Source organism: Pseudophryne corroboree, chromosome 5, assembly GCF_028390025.1.
Source record: "Pseudophryne corroboree isolate aPseCor3 chromosome 5, aPseCor3.hap2, whole genome shotgun sequence".
NCBI classification, from domain to species: domain Eukaryota; kingdom Metazoa; phylum Chordata; class Amphibia; order Anura; family Myobatrachidae; genus Pseudophryne; species Pseudophryne corroboree.
This window is the reverse complement of record NC_086448.1, coordinates 105,502,535-105,521,120: the sequence shown is the minus strand read 5'-3', so window position 1 is coordinate 105,521,120 and position 18,586 is coordinate 105,502,535. Positions and strand designations below refer to the sequence as shown.

The 18,586-nt window shown below is 46.8% G+C and overlaps 1 protein-coding gene across 1 annotated transcript in view; it reads right to left on the bottom strand.

Annotated features, from left to right (window-relative positions):
- LOC134927295 (macrophage mannose receptor 1-like) overlaps window positions 1–18,586 on the bottom strand; it is a 425,485-nt gene that overhangs the window by 333,299 nt on the left and 73,600 nt on the right. Inside the window, exons 4-5 of the mRNA XM_063921541.1 lie at window positions 9,335–9,508; window positions 4,489–4,602 (exon numbers count right to left, since the gene is read on the bottom strand). Of these exons, the coding sequence (XP_063777611.1) occupies window positions 4,489–4,602; window positions 9,335–9,508 (288 nt within the window). The remainder of the gene's footprint in view (window positions 1–4,488; window positions 4,603–9,334; window positions 9,509–18,586) is intronic.

The following is an 18,586-nucleotide window of genomic DNA, read 5'->3' as shown; positions in this document are numbered from 1 at the left end:
TGCCCTTCGGGGCCCTGGAGTGGGGGTTCCACTTTATTGAGGGGGGTCCCCACTCCCCCATGGAACCCTGGCCAGGCCTGACTAGTTGAGTTGGTAATGGCATGGGCACAGGGACCTGTATAAATGTGTCCCCTGGCTGTGGCATTATCTTCTAGACTAGTGGAGCCTGGTGGTGGTTTAAAAAATATGGGGGACCCCTGTATCCTTTCCCCCAATATTTTTGGAACCAAGACCGGTCCAAGAGCCCAGTGCTGGTTCTTAAAATACTGGGGGACCCCTACTCAATTTTTCCCCGGTATTTCAAGAACCAGGACTGACTCAAAGAGCCCCTGGGCTAATTATTCTTAGGATCCCTCACCTTTTCAAGCACTCTGTTGCTGTAGGAGACTTTCCCATCTACTTTCCTCCTAGCCGACTCTGTCTCTCTGAGTCTTCACTAATACATAACTGGGAGTAGGCTTGGCCAATCTGTGCCTGCTGTGACATCCCGGGACCACAACCATGCCTCTTCCCAGTAATGCATCTGTGAATACTCAGAGAGACAGCCGGCTAGGATAGCAGACGGGACAGCACCCTGCAGCCGCAGAGTGCTTGGAAAGGAGAAGTTGCCCACGGGGATCCAGAGGTAAGTGCTCCCCCGCAGTGGGCATTGGCACCTCTGTCATATTTAGAGGGGCAAGATGCTCCCTCTCCACCCTGTTCCGACGCATCTGCCCCTTAGGTGTAGATTTACTAAAGCGTCTGAAACAGACAAGTGGAGGTGCTGCATGCAGTAACCAATCAGATTCTGGGCCTAATTCAAGGTTGAAAGCAAATGCATTTGCCGTTGCCGATAATTGATACACTGCGCATGTAAAAAATTCACACGGCGCATGTCCGCCGCTATATTTGCATACGGAATAGAGTAAAAATGACTTCTGCTAAATTATTAATCAGACTTGCACATAAAACATCTCCTCAACTAAACAATGTTAAAAAGGCATGGCAGAGGAGTGTCTGTGGGCAGTCTCCGCACGTTTACAAATCTGGGCGTGTAACAGGGGCGTGCAGTGGGAGGATGTACCTGGGTCCAGGGTGGTGCATATGCATATCTGCAGATAGACAAGTTTAAAGTACAGGGAAAGTCAATGCAGATTCTGGGCAGGTATAGAGCTACGCACACTCTGCAAGTCACTATAATGGCAGCAATAATATCGATGATTGATGAGATGGCTGCACAATTAGCGTATAATCACACTCAGCTGATGTTGTTGAGTAAAATCACACACAGCTTGTGCGCTGCCTCACTATTTTAGTTGCAGGTTTTTGACCCTTATGCATTCTGAATTTTGGGTCTATTCCTTTGTTTAGCTTATGTTGGTAAGTGCATCATTTAAACTGTTCATGTATTACAATGTAGGACATTAGTAACATATGCACATTACCCTGTGGTTGTAGTTGAATTTACTGAAAACACTAAGCCAGAGGTTCTCTTAGTGCAAATGAACGCTAGTCTGCAAAAAAACTGCAGTATAATTGCTTCTAACGCTAGTTTGCTTAGCTTTCAGGGTGACTCCTCTTTTGTGTATTTGGATTTTTTTATGTTACTTTGCACTGTGGGTGTGTATTTTTTTTGTGTGTGCAGATTTGCGTTCACTGGGGGTCATTCCGAGTTGATCGCTCGCTAGCAACTTTTTGCAGCGCTGCGATCAGGTCAAAACTCGTCAAAACTGCGCATGCGTATGCACCGCAATGCGCAGGCGCGTCGTACAGGTACAAAGCAGATCGTTGCTGGGCGATGGATAGAATCCATTCCCACAGCTGAACGCAAGGTGATTGACAGAAAGAGGGCGTTTATGGGTGTCAACTGACGGTTTTCTGGGAGTGGTTGGAAAAAATGCAGGCATGTCCAAGCGTTTGCAGGGCGGGTGTCTGACGTCAATTCCGGGAACGGACAGGCTGAAGTAATTGCAAGGGCTGAGTAAGTTCAGACCTACTCAGAAACTGCACAAACTGTTTTTGTAGTGCTCGGCTGCAAAAGCGTTCGCATACTTGCAAAGCGAAAATACACTCCCCTGTGGGCGGCGACTATGCATTTGCACAGCTGCAAAAAGTTGCTAGTGAGAGATCAACTCGTAATGACCCCCTCTGTGCAATTGATTCCAACTTTGCTTTTGCTAATACTTTTGTGTTCAACCTTCAATTAGGCCCTCTATTATTTTTGATAATGCAAAAGAGAAATGATATCTAGAATCTGATTGGTTACTATGGGCAACACCACCACTTGCCTATTTTAAAAGCTTTAGTAAGTCTACCCTGAGACTGAAGGAGAGGTGATACACATTGGGGGCTTGGACCTATTTTATGTGTTACAATTAAATAATTGATTAGTTATTGTCATTTTTTTTTTTTACAGCATTTCTGATTCCTCAACACCAGCGGCAACTTGTGGTTACAGATCGGGGGGCAACGAACTTCTCCAAAGCTTGTTGAGCCTGCAACTGCATCTGAATACAAGCCAATCCTCTCTGACATTTACACATTTTTGATGCTCTCTTAGGGTGTGTACACATGGGTGGTCATTCCGAGTTGATCGCTCGTTGCCGATTTTCATTAGTTTGCGATTGTCCACTTACTGCGCATGCGCGATGTCCGCAGTGCGACTGTGCCAAGTAAATTTGCTATGCAGTTAGGTATTTTACTCACGGCATTACGAGGGTTTTTCTTCTGGTGATCGTAATGTGATTGACAGGAAGTGGGTGTTTCTGGGCGGAAACTGCCCGTTTTACGGGCGTGTGTAAAAACGCTACCGTTTCTGGGAAAAACGCGGGAGTGGCTGGAGAAACGGGGGAGTGTCTGGGCGAACGCTGGGTGTGTTTGTGATGTCAAACCAGGAACGAAACTGACTGAACTGATCGCAATGGCAGAGTAAGTCCGGAGCTACTCAGAAACTGCTAAGAAAGGTCTATTCGCAATATTGCGAATCCGTCGGTCGCAATTTTGAGAAGCTAAGATTCACTCCCAGTAGGCGGCGGCTTAGCGTGTGCAAAGCTGCTAAAAGCAGCTTGCGAGCGAACAACTCGGAATGAGGGCCATGGTGAGATATTTTCTTTCGATTTTGACTATATAGTCAAAATCGCAAGAAAAGTTAGTGCAGATCACAAGGTGACATTCACCTTGCGATCCCGATTCGATCCCGATGCGCGGTCCCGCCAGGTCGGCATCGCAAGAAAAGATACTGTGTAGGCAAGTCAATCCTTGCTAGATCGGTGTACTATCTAGTTCATCTCACATGTCAATGACATCTCACATAAGCCAAAATCTCACATAAGCCAAAATCGTAAGCACACATAGTCCATATCTCAAGAACAGTTAGTCAAAATCGGTGGTGCTGGGTTCCAGGGAGTTCAAGGGAAATCGCAAGTGAAAATCGGGCATAGCAAGGATCTCACCGTGTGTACACACTCTTAGTATGTTTTCTTTTTCAGCATATACTAAGATAGGTGTGGCCATAATAATACCACTTTCACATCGCAAACCCAGGTTGGCTTTTGATCCTGAGTCTGACCTGAGTCCGAGCAGCCTCAGACCCTTTCACATTGCAGTTTGAACCCGGGTTTTTCCCAGGTTGGTGACTTTCACACTGAACCTGGGTCACCCATGTTAAACACTGTGATGTGATTTAAAATGGACTTTTCTGGCTCACATTGATGAGGTTTCAAAGGAAATAAGAGGAGGGGCTGGGGACTGCTCTGACACATAAACAGCCAATCAGCCAATCAGCACCTTTTTCTGAGACCTGGGTGAATATCCTGTGTCAGAGGCTTTCATACTGTACAACGATCCGGGTCTGACCCTTATTTAACCCTTCTTCTAACCCAGGTTAAAATGCCAGGGTTCCTCAACTCGGGTTATTAAGTTTGGCGCTTTCACACTGCATCTCATCCCGAGTTGACCCAGCAACAACCCGGGAATGACCCGGGTTGTTTTGGCGATGTGAAAGGGGTATCAGTGAGGCTGGTGGGGGAGTCACAAATATTGTGAATCACTGGCTGGCCCCATAATCAGATGTTACTTTGAATACTAGATAACTAATAATAAATAAGTGGTACAGATTGAGTATCCCATATCCAAATATTCCGAAATACAGAATATTCCGAAATACGGACTTTTTTGAGTGAGACTGAGATGGTGAAACTTTTGTTTTTTGATGGCTCAATGTACACACACTTTGTTTAATGCACAAAGTTATAAAAAAATATTGGCTAAAATGACCTTCAGGCTGTGTGTATAAGGTGTATATGTAACATAAATGCATTCTGTGCTTAGATTTAGGTCCCATCACCATGATATCTCATTATGGTATGCAATTATTCCAAAATACGGAAAAATCCCATATCCAAAATACCTCTGGTCCCAAGCATTTTGGATAAGGGATACTCAACCTGTACCATTTTTTTTTGTGTTTACATTTAGATGCATTTAAGAAAAAGAAACATAAATATTCACCTGGAGCCCAGTTCAGATATCGAAAAGGACTTCCATCGTCCCATCGCCAGCCTGCATTGTAGTCCAGACTATTGAGTCCAACCCATAAGGCTGTTGTGAGGCCATTCGTAAATCCTACGGAAGAAAAGCAAATACAGGTTGAGTATCCCATATCCAAATATTACAAAATATAGAATATTCCGAAATCCGGAATTTTTTTGAGTAAGACTGAGATAGTGGAACCTTTGTTTTTTGATGGCTCATTGTACACAAACTTTGTTTAATACACAAAGTTATTAAAAATATTGTATTAAATGACCTTCAGGCTGTGTGTATAAGGGAGGTCATTCCGAGTTGTTCGCTCGCAAGGCGATTTTTGCAGAGTTGCTCACGCTAAGCCGCCGCCTACTGGGAGTGAATCTTAGCTTTTTAAAATTGCGACCGAAAGATTCGCAATATTGCGATTACAAACTTCTTAGCAGTTTCAGAGTAGCTCCACACTTACTCGGCATCTGCGATCAGTTCAGTGCTTGTCGTTCCTGGTTTGACGTCACAAACACACCCAGCGTTCGCCCAGACACTCCTCCGTTTCTCCAGCCACTCCCGCGTTTTTCCCAGAAACGGTAGCGTTTTTTCCCACACGCCCTTAAAACGGCCTGTTTCCGCCCAGAAACACCCATTTCCTGTCAATCACACTACGATCGCCTGAGCGATGAAAAAGCCGTGAGTAAAAATACTAACTTCATAGCAAATTTACTTGGCGCAGTCGCAGTGCGGGCATTGCGCATGCGCACTAAGCGGAAAATCGCTGCGATGCGATGAAATTTACCGAGCGAACAACTCGGAATGAGGGCCCAGGTGTATATGTAACATAAATGCATTCTGTGCTTAGATTTAGGTCCCATCACCATGATATCTCATTATGGTATGCAATTATTCCAAAATACGGAAAAATCCCTTATCCAAAATACTTCTGGTCCCAAGCATTTTGGATGTGGGATACTCAACCTGTATTATATGATGGCTTATGTATAGTATGAACCCAGAGAACTTATCTTTGTACAGTATGTGTTTAATTAGACTACAATCTCTGAATACTGGGAATGACATGTTGGACACTGTCCCTTCTCTCCCTAATTAATTTTAATGTGTTAATACCCCATGTTTTCTACTGTACTACCGTTTCCCACATTATTGTTAGGTATTACTGGAAGTGTTCATTACAGCACCACAATTAATGTTTAGAAATGCAAATGTTACAAAATACAGAGGGGGCTGGGGGGTAAATGTACTATAGCAGTACATATCGTGCAGCTATAGCTCTTCCTGCTTGGCCTCATTAGCGAGCAAGGGACATCGACAAGATGTAAGAACATCTCATATTTGCCAGAGTGGGGGAGTGAAAACTCTCCCCTCCGGCAATCCCCGCTAGAATGCATCATCTTAGTGCTAATGTGTGGTGTCCCCCCCCCCCCCCTCCGTCTCCAGGGCGCATGTGTGAGATCTCGTTATTCCTGATAGATTACACATGCACCTCTGAGCTGGCACCTGCCACAGCCAGGGACAGAGTGTTGAAATCTATAGCTGCAGATGTCGGAACGGTCAGTCCACCTGACCTTTCATACATTGCCTTGCATAATGGCATGCTTTCTTTTAGATAGCAGCGAAGATATACAGTAGACAGGGGGCACATAGCCCCAGAGCCGGTCATAGGCATAGGCAAACTAGGCAATTGCCTAGGGCATTTGATATGCCTAGGGGCATCATCAGCTTTTGCTGATTAAAATGATATGCGGCATGCCTATATTCTGTATGTAACATTTCATATGCAGATACAGCCACAGTCTCACACAGTATATTGGCATGCTGCATATCAGTTTAATCAGCAGAAGCTGCTTGTGCATCCTAGCCACATAGCAATGCAAATAAGATGCATTTTCATTAAAAACATGTGCCCAACGTTAGCATTGATGGAAGATTTGTGAGGACACATCTGTATCCAAGCAGAGGCAGAGGTCACAGTGTTAGTGGTAGTGTGAGTGCTGTGTGCATGTGAGTGGGTTGGTTGTGCAGTAGTGTTCAGAATATGTGTATGGAGCATTATGTGTGTCATGTAAAAATGCATTAATAATGTAATGTGCAACATATGTGTAAAGGGCCACTATGTGTGTCATTATGTGTATAAGGGCATTAATAATGTGCGGCATATGTGTAAGGGACATTATGTGTAAAAGGGCATTAATAAAGGTTGTCATAATGTGTAATGTGCATTATGTTTATAAGGACATTAATGTGTCTCATATGTGTAAGGGGCATTACTGTGTGGAATTGTGTATAAATGCATTACTAATGTGTGGCATTATGTGTATAAGGTGCTCTACTATGTGGCGTTGCCAATAGAAAGGGCACTACTGTGTCGTCTAATGTGAATAAAAGTAATAAGGTGTGGTGTAATGTGAATAAGGAGCAATTCAGTGTGATGTAATGTGAATAAGGGGCTCTACTGTGAGGAGTAACGTTTATAAGGTAAAGTGATACTACTGTGGGATGTAATATGAATTATGGACACTATCGCAAGATAAAATGTGAATAAAGTTGCAGTACTGTGTGGCGTAATTGGAATTGGGGTTACTATTGTGTGGCCATGCCCCTTCCCAGCAAGAAGATGCCCCTTTTTGGGCTGTGCGTCAAATGTGCGAACTGTTCCTATTTAAAATATAGGGGGTACAAGGACTGCTATGGGTGAGGGGTGATGGTGCTGGGAAAGAGGTGCAAGGTCAGAGGCAGAACCAGCGGTGGTGCTAGGGGGCACCAGCCAAAATCTTGCCTAGGGCATCATATTGCTTAGGGCCGGCTCTGGGGGAGGGTTAGTGTTTTGAAGTAGGGGGGAGTGTTAGGGTTAGGCTATGGGGGGAAGTTAGTGTTAAGCTCTTAGAGGAGGGCTAGAGTTAGGGATATGCTCACCACAGAAGCTCAGCAGGTTCCACCAGAAGTCATCCTGACATCACCGCTGGACCTGTAAGATACTGCTGGAGCCGCTGAACCAGCTATTCCAAGTCAGTCCGCACTGGACCACCTGGGACATTATATTGACATTCTAATCATGTTGACATTTTATCCCTGTTGACATAATAAATATTAATGTGGTCTATGTTGACATTATGACCCTCGTGACATTACTAATATGGACAAGATATACCCCACCCCTGTAATTGCCATGTGTGTGTGGGAAGGGGGGGGGGGGGGGTCCCCTTATTATATTTAGCTTGTTTTATTTCCTTATTGGTGTGGCCTTGCTGCTTTAGGGCATCATATTGTAACACTTAATCTAGCACTTTTGTAGCAACTACATTTTTTCTTTTTTTCTTTACCAATGTAACACTTTGTAACACCCTCATTATTACCTCTCACCCTTGTAACACTCTCACCATATAGTTGCTGCTTCTTACTGATGTAAAACCTTTTAACATTTAAATTGCTACCTCTCATTTGTGTGAGGCATTGGCTTGTGCTGGCCTTGGGAATGCTGTGCTCTGGCGGCTGGCGTTGCTGGAAATGGGGGCATGTCGCCCCCATTTTCCGGGAGTGGCAAAGCTAAGGACTGCATCGTGTGAAACAGTTTCCTTGGCCTTGCAAGCTGCCCTGCCGCGGCCAGCTTCAGTAAGCTCAGGCTTATAGGCCCTACACACTGGCCGATTTTCTGAAAGATATAAACGATCTCGTTCATAAATGAACGAGAACTCGTTCATATCTTTCAGTGTGGAGGCTCCAGCGATGAACGATGCACGGCCCCGCGCTCGTTCATCGCTGGTCTCCCGTCGGCTGTGCATGCAGGCCAATATGGACGATCTCGTCCATATTTGCCTGCACTTCAATGCAGCCGCGTGATGGGGGGAGTGAAGAAACTTCACTCCCCCCGTCACTGCCCCCCCCGCCGCCGGGTCGCTCGTCGGTCGTATCGGCCATCGGGCACCTCGGCGGCGCATCGTCAAATGTGTAGGGCCCTTTACTCACCCTGCCTTCGCAGATGATCATCATGACGACCTCCTCCTGCATTTGCATTGCTAAGGATTACTAAACTGTGAGCAGCTTTGCAAATGCAATCCTTACTGAATTAGGCCCTGATTTCAGCAAACAGGAGGCGCTACACATGTTCTCTTATCACCATGTATACTGTATGTAAAATAAATACAATTTTGATAATTACATTTTCTAAGTACCACTGGATCTACTTGTCGTTTCTCACTGAATTTACTTCTATCATCTGTGTGGCATACTGTACTTGCCAAGTCTCTCTGAATGTCAGAAAGTCTCCCTAGAGATTCTCACAAACACTCTGAAGTCTGGTCGGGTGGGAGCAATTCTGTGAGGATGTCATCATTTGCTTAATGCACCTTACCCCTATTACCAAGCTATGATACAGGGGGTCAGGTCCAGTGGGGGCATGAATAGTGTGATTGCTGTAAACCCCCACAAGACTGGCAGAGAAGGCTGCTGTGCTCATCGGCAGCAGCCTGGCTGGACCACCGCAGCCCAGCACCCAACTGACTGAGCTAAGGAGGGGGGGATGGGGGGGGAGTCACTCAGGCCCCCTCTCAGCGCCACTGGAGAGTAGACAAAAATGTCCTGTATACAATGGAATCTACCAGTTTGAGAGTTGAATAACTATGCATGAGAATCACTTGGTGCCTCATGCCTCAGTGATGCCACTGCTTTCAAATAAATTGATGGGTTGCTGTATCATGATTTTTAATCCAGCTCCCACAATTGCTCCCTCCTCTATATGTAGGTGATGAGCACACATGAAGGGAACTGTTTGTGAAGATGAGATGTGGCTCCACCAAATCTGCTTCCACCCGAGTCTCACCTGAGATGTAAGTCTGCTCATGTAGCTCAGTTATACTTAGTAACTCGGCATCCTGTTGCTGGCAGCTTCTCCGCGCCTGGTACCAAGTAATGGCCGAATCCGCCATAATCTGATAATTGGCACCGGTAACAGAATCTGTCGTCCACCAATCTGTCATCCAATTGTTAGCAATACCTGAGAAAAAAAATGTTTTTACTATTAGTACTTTGATGGATGATAGATTAAGAATTACAAATATCCAAATATAAGAATGAACTAGTAAAAAATAGGATTTTAATTACCTACCAGTAAATCCTTTCCTCGTAGTCCATAGAGGATACTGGGGTCCACATTAGTACCATGGGGTATAGACAGGTCCACTAGGAGACATGGGCACTTTAAGAAATTGATAGTGTGGGCTGGCTCCTCTCTCTATGCCCCTACTACCAGACTCAGTCTAGGAAACTGTGCCCGAGAAGACAGACATACGTTAAGAGAAGGATATAAAAGGATAGTGAGAGATTCCGAACACACAAACTAGAGGAAAGCCAAGCTAACCAAACATAAAACCAGGAGCAGTAACCACTGAACCAACAATACTTAACGAAGTAACAGTGCAGGAAGAAACGAAGCACTGGGCGGGCGCCCAGTATCCCCTACGGACTACGAGAAAAGGATTTACCACTAGGTAATTAAAATCCTTTTTTCTCTTATGTCCTAGAAGATACTGGGGTCCACATTAGTACCATGGGGATGTACCAAAGCTCCCAAACTGGGTGGGAGAGTGCTGAGGTTCCTGCAGAACAGACTGACCAAACTGAAGGTCCTCAGAGGCCAAAGTATCGAATTTGTAGAACTTAGCAAACATGTTCGAACCTGACCAAGTAGCTGCTCAGCAGAGCTGTAAAGCTGAGACACCCCGGGCAGCCACCCAGGAAGAACCCACCGACCTAGTAGACTTTGAAGTAGCAGAGGTGTCGGTAACTACCGGAACCACAATAGGTTGGTTCATATGAAACACAGACACCACCTTTGGAAGAAATTGCTGTCGAGTTCTGAGTTCAGCCCTATCTTCATGAAAAATCAAATAGGGACTTTTGTGAGACAACGCCCCCAGCTCCGACACACACCTCGCAGAAGCCAAGGCCAACAGTGTGATGGTCTTCCATGTAAGAAACTTGACGCCAATGTCCTGTAAAGGCTCAAACCAATCTGATTGCAGGAACTGCAACACCACGTTGAGATCCCAAGGTGCCGTAGGAGGCACAAAGTGCGGTTGGATGTGCAGAACCCCCTTCAAAAATGTGTGAACCTCAGTGAGAGAAGCCAATTGTTTCTGGAAGAAAATGGATAAGGCCGAAATCTGGACTTTTATGGAGCCCAAACGTAGGCCCACATCCACTCCTGACTGCAGAAAAAGGAGAAAACATCCCAATTGAAATTTCACCGCAGGAAATTTCCTGTTCTCACACCATGAGACGTATTTTTTCCAAATACGGTGGTAATGTTTAGCTGTTACCCCCTTTCTGGCTTGGATCAGGGTTGGAATAACCCTATCTGGGATCCCTTTCCAGGCTAGAATTTGATGCTCAACCTCCATGCCGTCAAACGTAGCCGTGGTAAGTCTTGATAGACGAATGGCCCCTGTTGGAGAAGGTCCTCGCGAAGAGGTAGAGGTCATGGGTCCTCTAGGAGCATCTTGAGTAGATCCGTGTACCAGGCCCTTCTTGGCCAGTCCAGAGCAATGAGAATTGCTTGAACCGTTTCTCCTTTTTATTCTTTTGAGAATCTTTGGGATCAATGGGAGTGGCGGGAACACATACACCATCTGGTAGACCCATGAAGTCACCAGAGTATCCACCGCCACTGCTTGCGGGTCCCTCGACCTGGAACAATACCGCTTGAGCTTCTTGTTGAGACGAGAGGCCATCATGACGATTTGTGGCATTCCCCACCGACGTATCAAGCACCCGAACACCTCCGGGTGAAGGCCCCACTCTCCTGGGTGGAGGTCGTGTCTGCTGAGGAAGTCTGCGTCCCAGTTGTCTACTCCCGGAATGAAGATCACGGACAATGCCACAGCATGTCTTTCTGCCCAGAGGAGATCCTTGCTACCTCTGCCATTGCTGCCCTGCTCCTCATTCCGCCTTGTTGGTTTATGTACGTTACTGCCGTCACATTGTCCGACTGAACCTGAATGGCTTGATCTTGAAGAAGATGCGATGCATGTAGAAGGGAGTTGTATATGGCCCTTAGTTCCAGAATGTTGATTGGAAGAATTGCTTCCTGACTTGACCATTTTCCTTGGAACTGTTCCTCTTGGGTGACTGCTCCCCAACCTCTGAGGTTTGCGTCTGTGATTAGCAGAATCCAATTTTGAATCCCGAACCATCGGCCCTCAGTCAGCTGAGAAGTCTGAAGCCACCACAGAAGAGAAATCCTGGCATTTGGCGACAGACGGATCCTCTGGTACATGTGAAGATGCGATCCGGACCATTTGTCCAACAGATCCAGCTGGAAGGGCCTTGCGTGAAAACTTCCGTACTGCAGCGCCTCGTAAGCAGCTACCATCTTTCCCAGAAGGCGAAAGCATAGATGTACCGAAGTCTGGGTTTGTCTTAGAACATCCCACACCATCGACTGGATCACTAATGCCTTTTCCAATGGAAGGAATACCTTCTGCACCTCCGTATCCCATACCATCCCCAGGTACGGAAGCCTCCGTGTCTGTTCCAGATGAGATTTTGGTAGGTTCAAAATCCACCCGTGATCCTGGAGTAGCCGGGATGGTGCATTATCAGCAGATCATCCAGGTACAGTATTATGTTCACTTCTTGTTTGCGGAGGAGAAACATCATTTCTGCCATTACCTTGGTGAACACCCTCAGTGCCGTAGAGAGACCAAATGGCAGGGCCTGGAACTGGTAGTGACAGTCCTGTAATGCAAACCTTAGGTAAGCCTGATGAGGCGGCCAAATCGGAATATGAAGGTATGCATCCTTGATATCCAGAGGCACCAAGAATTCCCCCTCCTCCAGACCTGAGATCACCGCTCTCAGAGACATCTTGAACTTGAACACCCGTAAGTACGGGTTCAACAACTTGAGGTTTAAAATGGGCCTTACCGAACCGTCTGGTTTCTGAACTACAAACAGGTTGGAATAATAACCCTGATTTTGCAGCTGAAGTGGAACTGGAACAATGACCTGAGTCTGTACCAGTTTTAGAGTTGCTTCCTGTAAAGTCATACTTGCTTCTTGAGAAGCTGGTAAGCCTGATTTGAAGAATTTGTGAGGTGGGAGTTCCTGAAACTCCAGACTGTAGCCCTGGGCTATAAGATCTTTGACCCAGGGATCCTGGCATGATGTTGCCCATATGTGACTGAAGAATCTCAAACGGGCTCCCACCTGCCTGTCTTCCAGGCAGTGCGGACCACCATCATGCTGAAGGCTTAGAGGAAGCAGAACCAGGGTTCTGTTCCTGTGAACCTGAAGTTGCTGGTTTTCTGGGTTTACCTTTATTGCCTCTGAAGGCCGTAGAAGAACCTTTGGTTTTGTTTTTAAATTTCGCTGTTTGAAAGGACTGCAGAGTTGGAGCAGTGTAGGATTTTCTAGTCGGGGGAGCTGCGGATGGAAGGTATGTAGACTTACCCGCCGTAGCCTTGGATATCCACGTATCTAGTTCATCTCCAAAAAGGTCTTCACCTATGAAAGGTAGGTCTTCCACCATTTCCCGGAATCCTTGTCCACAGTCCACTGGCGTAGCCACAAGCCCCTGCGTGCTGACACTGCCATGCCAGTGGTGCGTGCGTTCAGTAAACTAATTTCCTTTATGGCCTCCACCATAAAGTTATCTGAATCCTGTATATGTTGTAGGAGTAAAATTATCTCCCCCCTGGATAAGGAATCTAACCGGTCAATTAGATTACCTGACCATTTTGCAATGGCCCTAGAAATCCATGCACAAGCTATAGTGGGTCTCTGGGCCACCCCCGCAGTTGTGTACAGAGATTTGAGAGTAGTCTCAATCTTGCGGTCTGCAGCATCCTTCAAGGAAGCTGCCCCAGGAACAGGTAAAACTATCTTACGTGACAGCCTAGAAACCAATGCGTCAACTATCGGTGGGTTTTCCCATTTTTTCCTATCATCCTGAGGAAACGGGAAGGATGTGAGTAACCGTTTTGGGATCTAAAATGTCTTGTCAGGATTTACCCAAGTTGCTTCAAATAGGGAATTTAACTCCTTAGATGCAGGGAAAGTGGCTGAGGATTTCTTTTTTACATTAAAATAAGATTCCTCATCTTCCTCTGTCACTGTGTCAGGGATGTGCAGGACATCTCTAACAGCTTCTATCAGGGCCTGTATTCCCTGTGACAAAGCTGCATCCCCCCCTCCTGAGTCCACCTCACCCTCCTCTGGGTCTGATACATCATCATCGGTATCAGCCTGCATGATTTGGGCCAGAGAACGTTTCTGCGGACGAATGGCAGGGGCCTGAGAGGCTGGAATAACCACTGAATCTCTATTCATCAGGTCATCAACAGATTGCCTTAAGTATTGTGTCTCCTTCTCATTTTGGGATAATTTATTCAAAATATTTGAAATCATCCCTTTTAATAAATCTAACCATAGTGGTTCAGATCCACTAGCCTGAGAATGTGTACTATCCTGAGTACATGGCAGTGATCCCCCAGTTGAGAAAAATACTCTGCTATGCATGATACACACTCCTTTGACATAATTAATGTGAAAGAAAACACACATACACACACACACACACACACACACACACACAGGAAAATGGGGTAAAACACAATTAACGCCATTACAGCCGGCGACCCGCTAACCGGAGCGCCGGCCACCTACTCACCACTCTTCTTACTTCTGGCTCTGTTAGGGGTGGTGGCGTGCTGTGGGTCTGTACGCTCGCTGTGGTGGTGCTTACGAATAGGACCCTCAGGAGCTCAGTGTCCTGTCAGCGGGGAATGGGATCATTAACCCTAGAGAGGTTGGGACATTCCCACCCCTAAGTCCCACGAAGCAGGCAGTCTGGTGCCAGCCAGACCTGCCTGAAAATAATAAAAAAGAAAATAAATGCAGAAAACTCTTCAGAAGCTTTCCAAGCGTGACCGGCTGCTCCAGGCACATTTTCTAAACTGAGTCTGGTAGGAGGGGCCCCGCACATCGCTATCGCCGGTGCTAGATTGAGCCTGCATGCAGGCCAGTGCCATTTCTTGCGGCGGGTGAGCCGCACAACCGTACGGAGCGCACGCCGCGGCACTTCTTCAGAATTTTAAATCCCCCCTCCCCTCTCCTCTCGAGTGCCCAGCTCGGGGGGTGGGGTTTCGCAGAATGACGCGTTTGCGCCGTGACGTAATCGTGTCATTCCACGAAACCCCGCCCCCCGAGCTGGGCACTCGGGAGGAGGGAGAAGCCGAAGGGGGAGCCATGGAGACGAGGGAGAGGCGGCTGAAGAGCGGGAAGAACCACTTCAAATCTAAGTCAGCCCCTCTCCCCCCCCCCCCCCCCCCACCTTCCGTACTGTGTAAAATGGGGACACCTGTCTGCCGGAATGTGTAAAATGGGGACACTTGCCTGCCGTAATATGTAAAATGGGGACTCTTGCCTGCCGGAATGTGTAAAATGGGGACACTTGCCTGCCGGAATGTGTAAAATGGGGACACTTGCCTGCCGGAATGTGTAAAATGGGGACACCTATCTGCCGTAATGTGTAAAATGGGGACTCTTGCCTGCCGCAATGTGTAAAATGGGGACTATTGCCTGCCGCAATGTGTAAAATGGGGACACTTGCCTGCCGTACTGTGTAAAATGGGGACACTTTCCTGCCGTAATGTGTAAAATGGGGACTCTTGCCTACCGCAATGTGTAAAATGGTGACACTTGTCTGTTGTACTGTGTAAAATGGGGGCACGTACCTGCCGCAATGTGTAAAATGGGGACACTTTCCTGCCGCAATGTGTAAAATGGGGACTCTTGCCTGCCGCAATGTGTAAAATGGTGACACTTGTCTGTTGTACTGTGTAAAATGGGGGCACGTACCTGCCGCAATGTGTAAAATGGGGACACTTTCCTGCCGCAATGTGTAAAATGGGGACTCTTGCCTGCCGCAATGTGTAAAATGGGGACACTTGCCTGTTGTACTGTGTAAAATTGGGGCACGTGCCTGCCGCAATGTGTAATATGGGGACACGTGCCTGCCGCAATGTGTAAAATGGGGACACTTTCCTGCCGCAATGTGTAAAATGGGGACACTTGCCTTGCGTATTGTGTAAAATGGGGACACCTGTCTGCCGCAATGTGTAAAATGGGGACACTTTCCTGCCGCAATGTGTAAAATGGGGACACTTGCCTTGCGTATTGTGTAAAATGGGGTCACCTGTCTGCCGCAATGTGTAAAATGGGGACACTTGCCTGCCGTACTGTGTAAAATGGGGGCACGTGCCTGCCGCAATGTGTAAAATGAGGACACTTGCCTGCCGTGCTGTGTAAAATGGGGACACTTGCCTGCCGTGCTGTGTAAAATGGGGACACTTGCCTGCCATGCTGTGTAAAATGGGGACACTTGCCTGCTGTAATGTGTAAAATGAGGATTTTTTTTTATCCTGTGGTGGACGTGATGGTGAGATCAGATGAGGCCACGCCCATCTTTAAAAAGCCACGCCCATTTTAACGAGGCCACACACCCTTGCCGGGAGCGTGCGCATTCTTTTCCTCTTTATATCTATTGGGGGGGGGGGGGCGCATTTTTTCGTATGTGAATGGGGGGGGGGGGCGCATTTTTAAATCTCGCACTGGGAGCCAAATTGGCTAGAAACGGCCCTGATGCAGGCCAATCTAGCACATCGCTCATTTCACCTGCTGGGTGAAATGAGCGCCGCGCCCCCACCCCCCCCGTCCTCTCCTGCATCGCTCAGCACACATCTCTCCTGTCTATATGGGCCTTTAGGGGGTGTTCTATCTTCCACACAGCATGTAGGACCTGAAGCAGTAATTTCTGCTAATTACTCCTTTACTGCACAGATGGGGCGGGAGGGAGAACACTTAACTGTAGAAGGGGGCATTGTGCTGAGTGAAGGGGCCCCGGTACATTACTTCCAGGATGGTAGGGGGTGTTTAATACGTAGGGGAGGGGTGGATAGTGGAGTGGGCTTAATATTTATCATTTTCCGGTGGGAGGGCAGCTTGCTTGACTGCAGATATCTCAAGTTTCTGAAAATATATTTCTTAGCATTCAAAGGGATAAAATCTAGAGAGTGCCACCTTTCAGGAGGTGCTGGGGACTTGGGGATCAGAGTTCAGGAGCCAGAGCAATCCACCGATGAAAATATAAAACTGCATACCAGGAGGTATATTTACTAAGCTCCCGATTTTGACCGATTTTGTGGGTTTTTTTTTAATTTAAAGTGTCATCTCGGGAATTTACTAAACTAAAATCTCGGCAGTGATGAGGGCATTCGTATTTTTTTTGAAGGCAAAGAAAAAATATATGAATGAGTACACCATCGGTCAAACATGCCTGTTATTTTATACAACTTGGTAATTTACAAAAAATTTGTATTCACAATCACTGCCGGCAATAGCCAAACACTGCCGTGAAAAAATACAAATTGTAAAAAAAAAAGCAGTTTTCAAATAGACCTGTTTTCTTTTACCGTATTCTGATAGGCATGCACGGATCAGTGAGATCCGTGCATGTTTATTAGTGGGAAGGGGTGTAAAAGAGTTAAAAACAGTAATTTTTTTGCGTGGAATCCCCCCTCCGAAGCATAACCAGCCTCGGGCTCTTTAAGCCGGTCCTGGTTGTAGAAATACAGGGGAAAAAATTACTGTGGTTCCCCTATATTTAAACAACCAGCACCGGGCTCTGCGCCCGGTCCTAGTGCAAAAAATACGGGGGACAAAAAACGTAGGGGTCCCCCGTATTTTTTACACCAGCACCGGGCTCCACTAGTCAGAGAGATAATGCCACAGCCGGGGGACACTTTTATATTGGTCCCTGCGCCCTGGCATTAAATCATCAACTAGTCACCCCTGGCCGGGGTACCCTGGAGGAGTGGGGACCCCTTAAATGAAGGGGTCCCCCTCCAGCCACCCAAGGACCAGGGGTGAAGCCCGAGGCTGTCCCCCCCATCCAGGGGCAGTGGATGGGAGGCTGATAGCCTTTTGTGTAAAAAAAGAATATTGTTTTTTGTAGCAGAACTACAATCCTCCCCCGCAAGCTGGTACTTGGAGAACCACAAGTACCAGCATGCGGGGGGGGAACAGGCCCGCTGGTACCTGTAATTCTACTACAAAAAAAATACCCAAATAAAACAAAACACACACACTGTGAAAGTAAAATTTTATTAAACATACATGCACACTTACATACACACATACTTACCTATGTTGATACGAAGCAGTCGGTCCTCTTCTCCAGTAGAATCCAGGGGTACCTGTAAATAAAATTATACTTACAAAGAATCCGGGGTAGATCGGTCCTCTTCTTAAGAGTTATAATCCACGTACTTGGTAAAATAAAAAAACAAAATACCCGAACCACGCACTGAAAGGGGCCCCATGTTTACACATGGAAACCCTTTCCCCGAATGTCGGGACCCCCCCCCCCCCCCCGTGACTCCTGTCAAAGAGGGTCCCTTCAGCTAATCAGGGAGCGCCACATCATGGCAGTCTCCTGATTGGCTGTGCGCGCCTGAACTGTCAGTCAAGTGGCGCACTGTGGATATAATGTAGAGCAGCTACATTATATCCAATGGTGGGAACTTTGCGGTCTGCAGTAGATCACGAGGTTAAGTGGGGGTCAACCTCAAGAGTGACCCCACTTAACCTCGCGGTCTACCACAGGCCGCAAAGTTCCCACCATTGGATATAATGTAGCGCCGCTAAGCTACATTATATCCACAGTGCGCCACTTGACTGACAGTTCAGGTGCGCACAGCCAATCAGGAAAATGCCATGACGTGGCTCTCCCTGATTGGCTGAAGGGACCCTCTTTGACAGGAGTCACGTGGGTCCCGACATTCGGGGAAAGGGGTTACATGTGTAAACATGGGGCCCCTTTCAGTGCGTGGTTCGGGTATTTCGTTTTTTTATTTTACCAAGTACGTGGATTATAACTTTTAAGAAGAGGACCGATCTACCCCGGATTCTTTGTAAGTATAATTTTATTTTAACAGGTACCCCTGGATTCTACTGGAGAAGAGGACCGACTGCTTCGTATCAACATAGGTAAGTATGTATGTACAGTATGTAT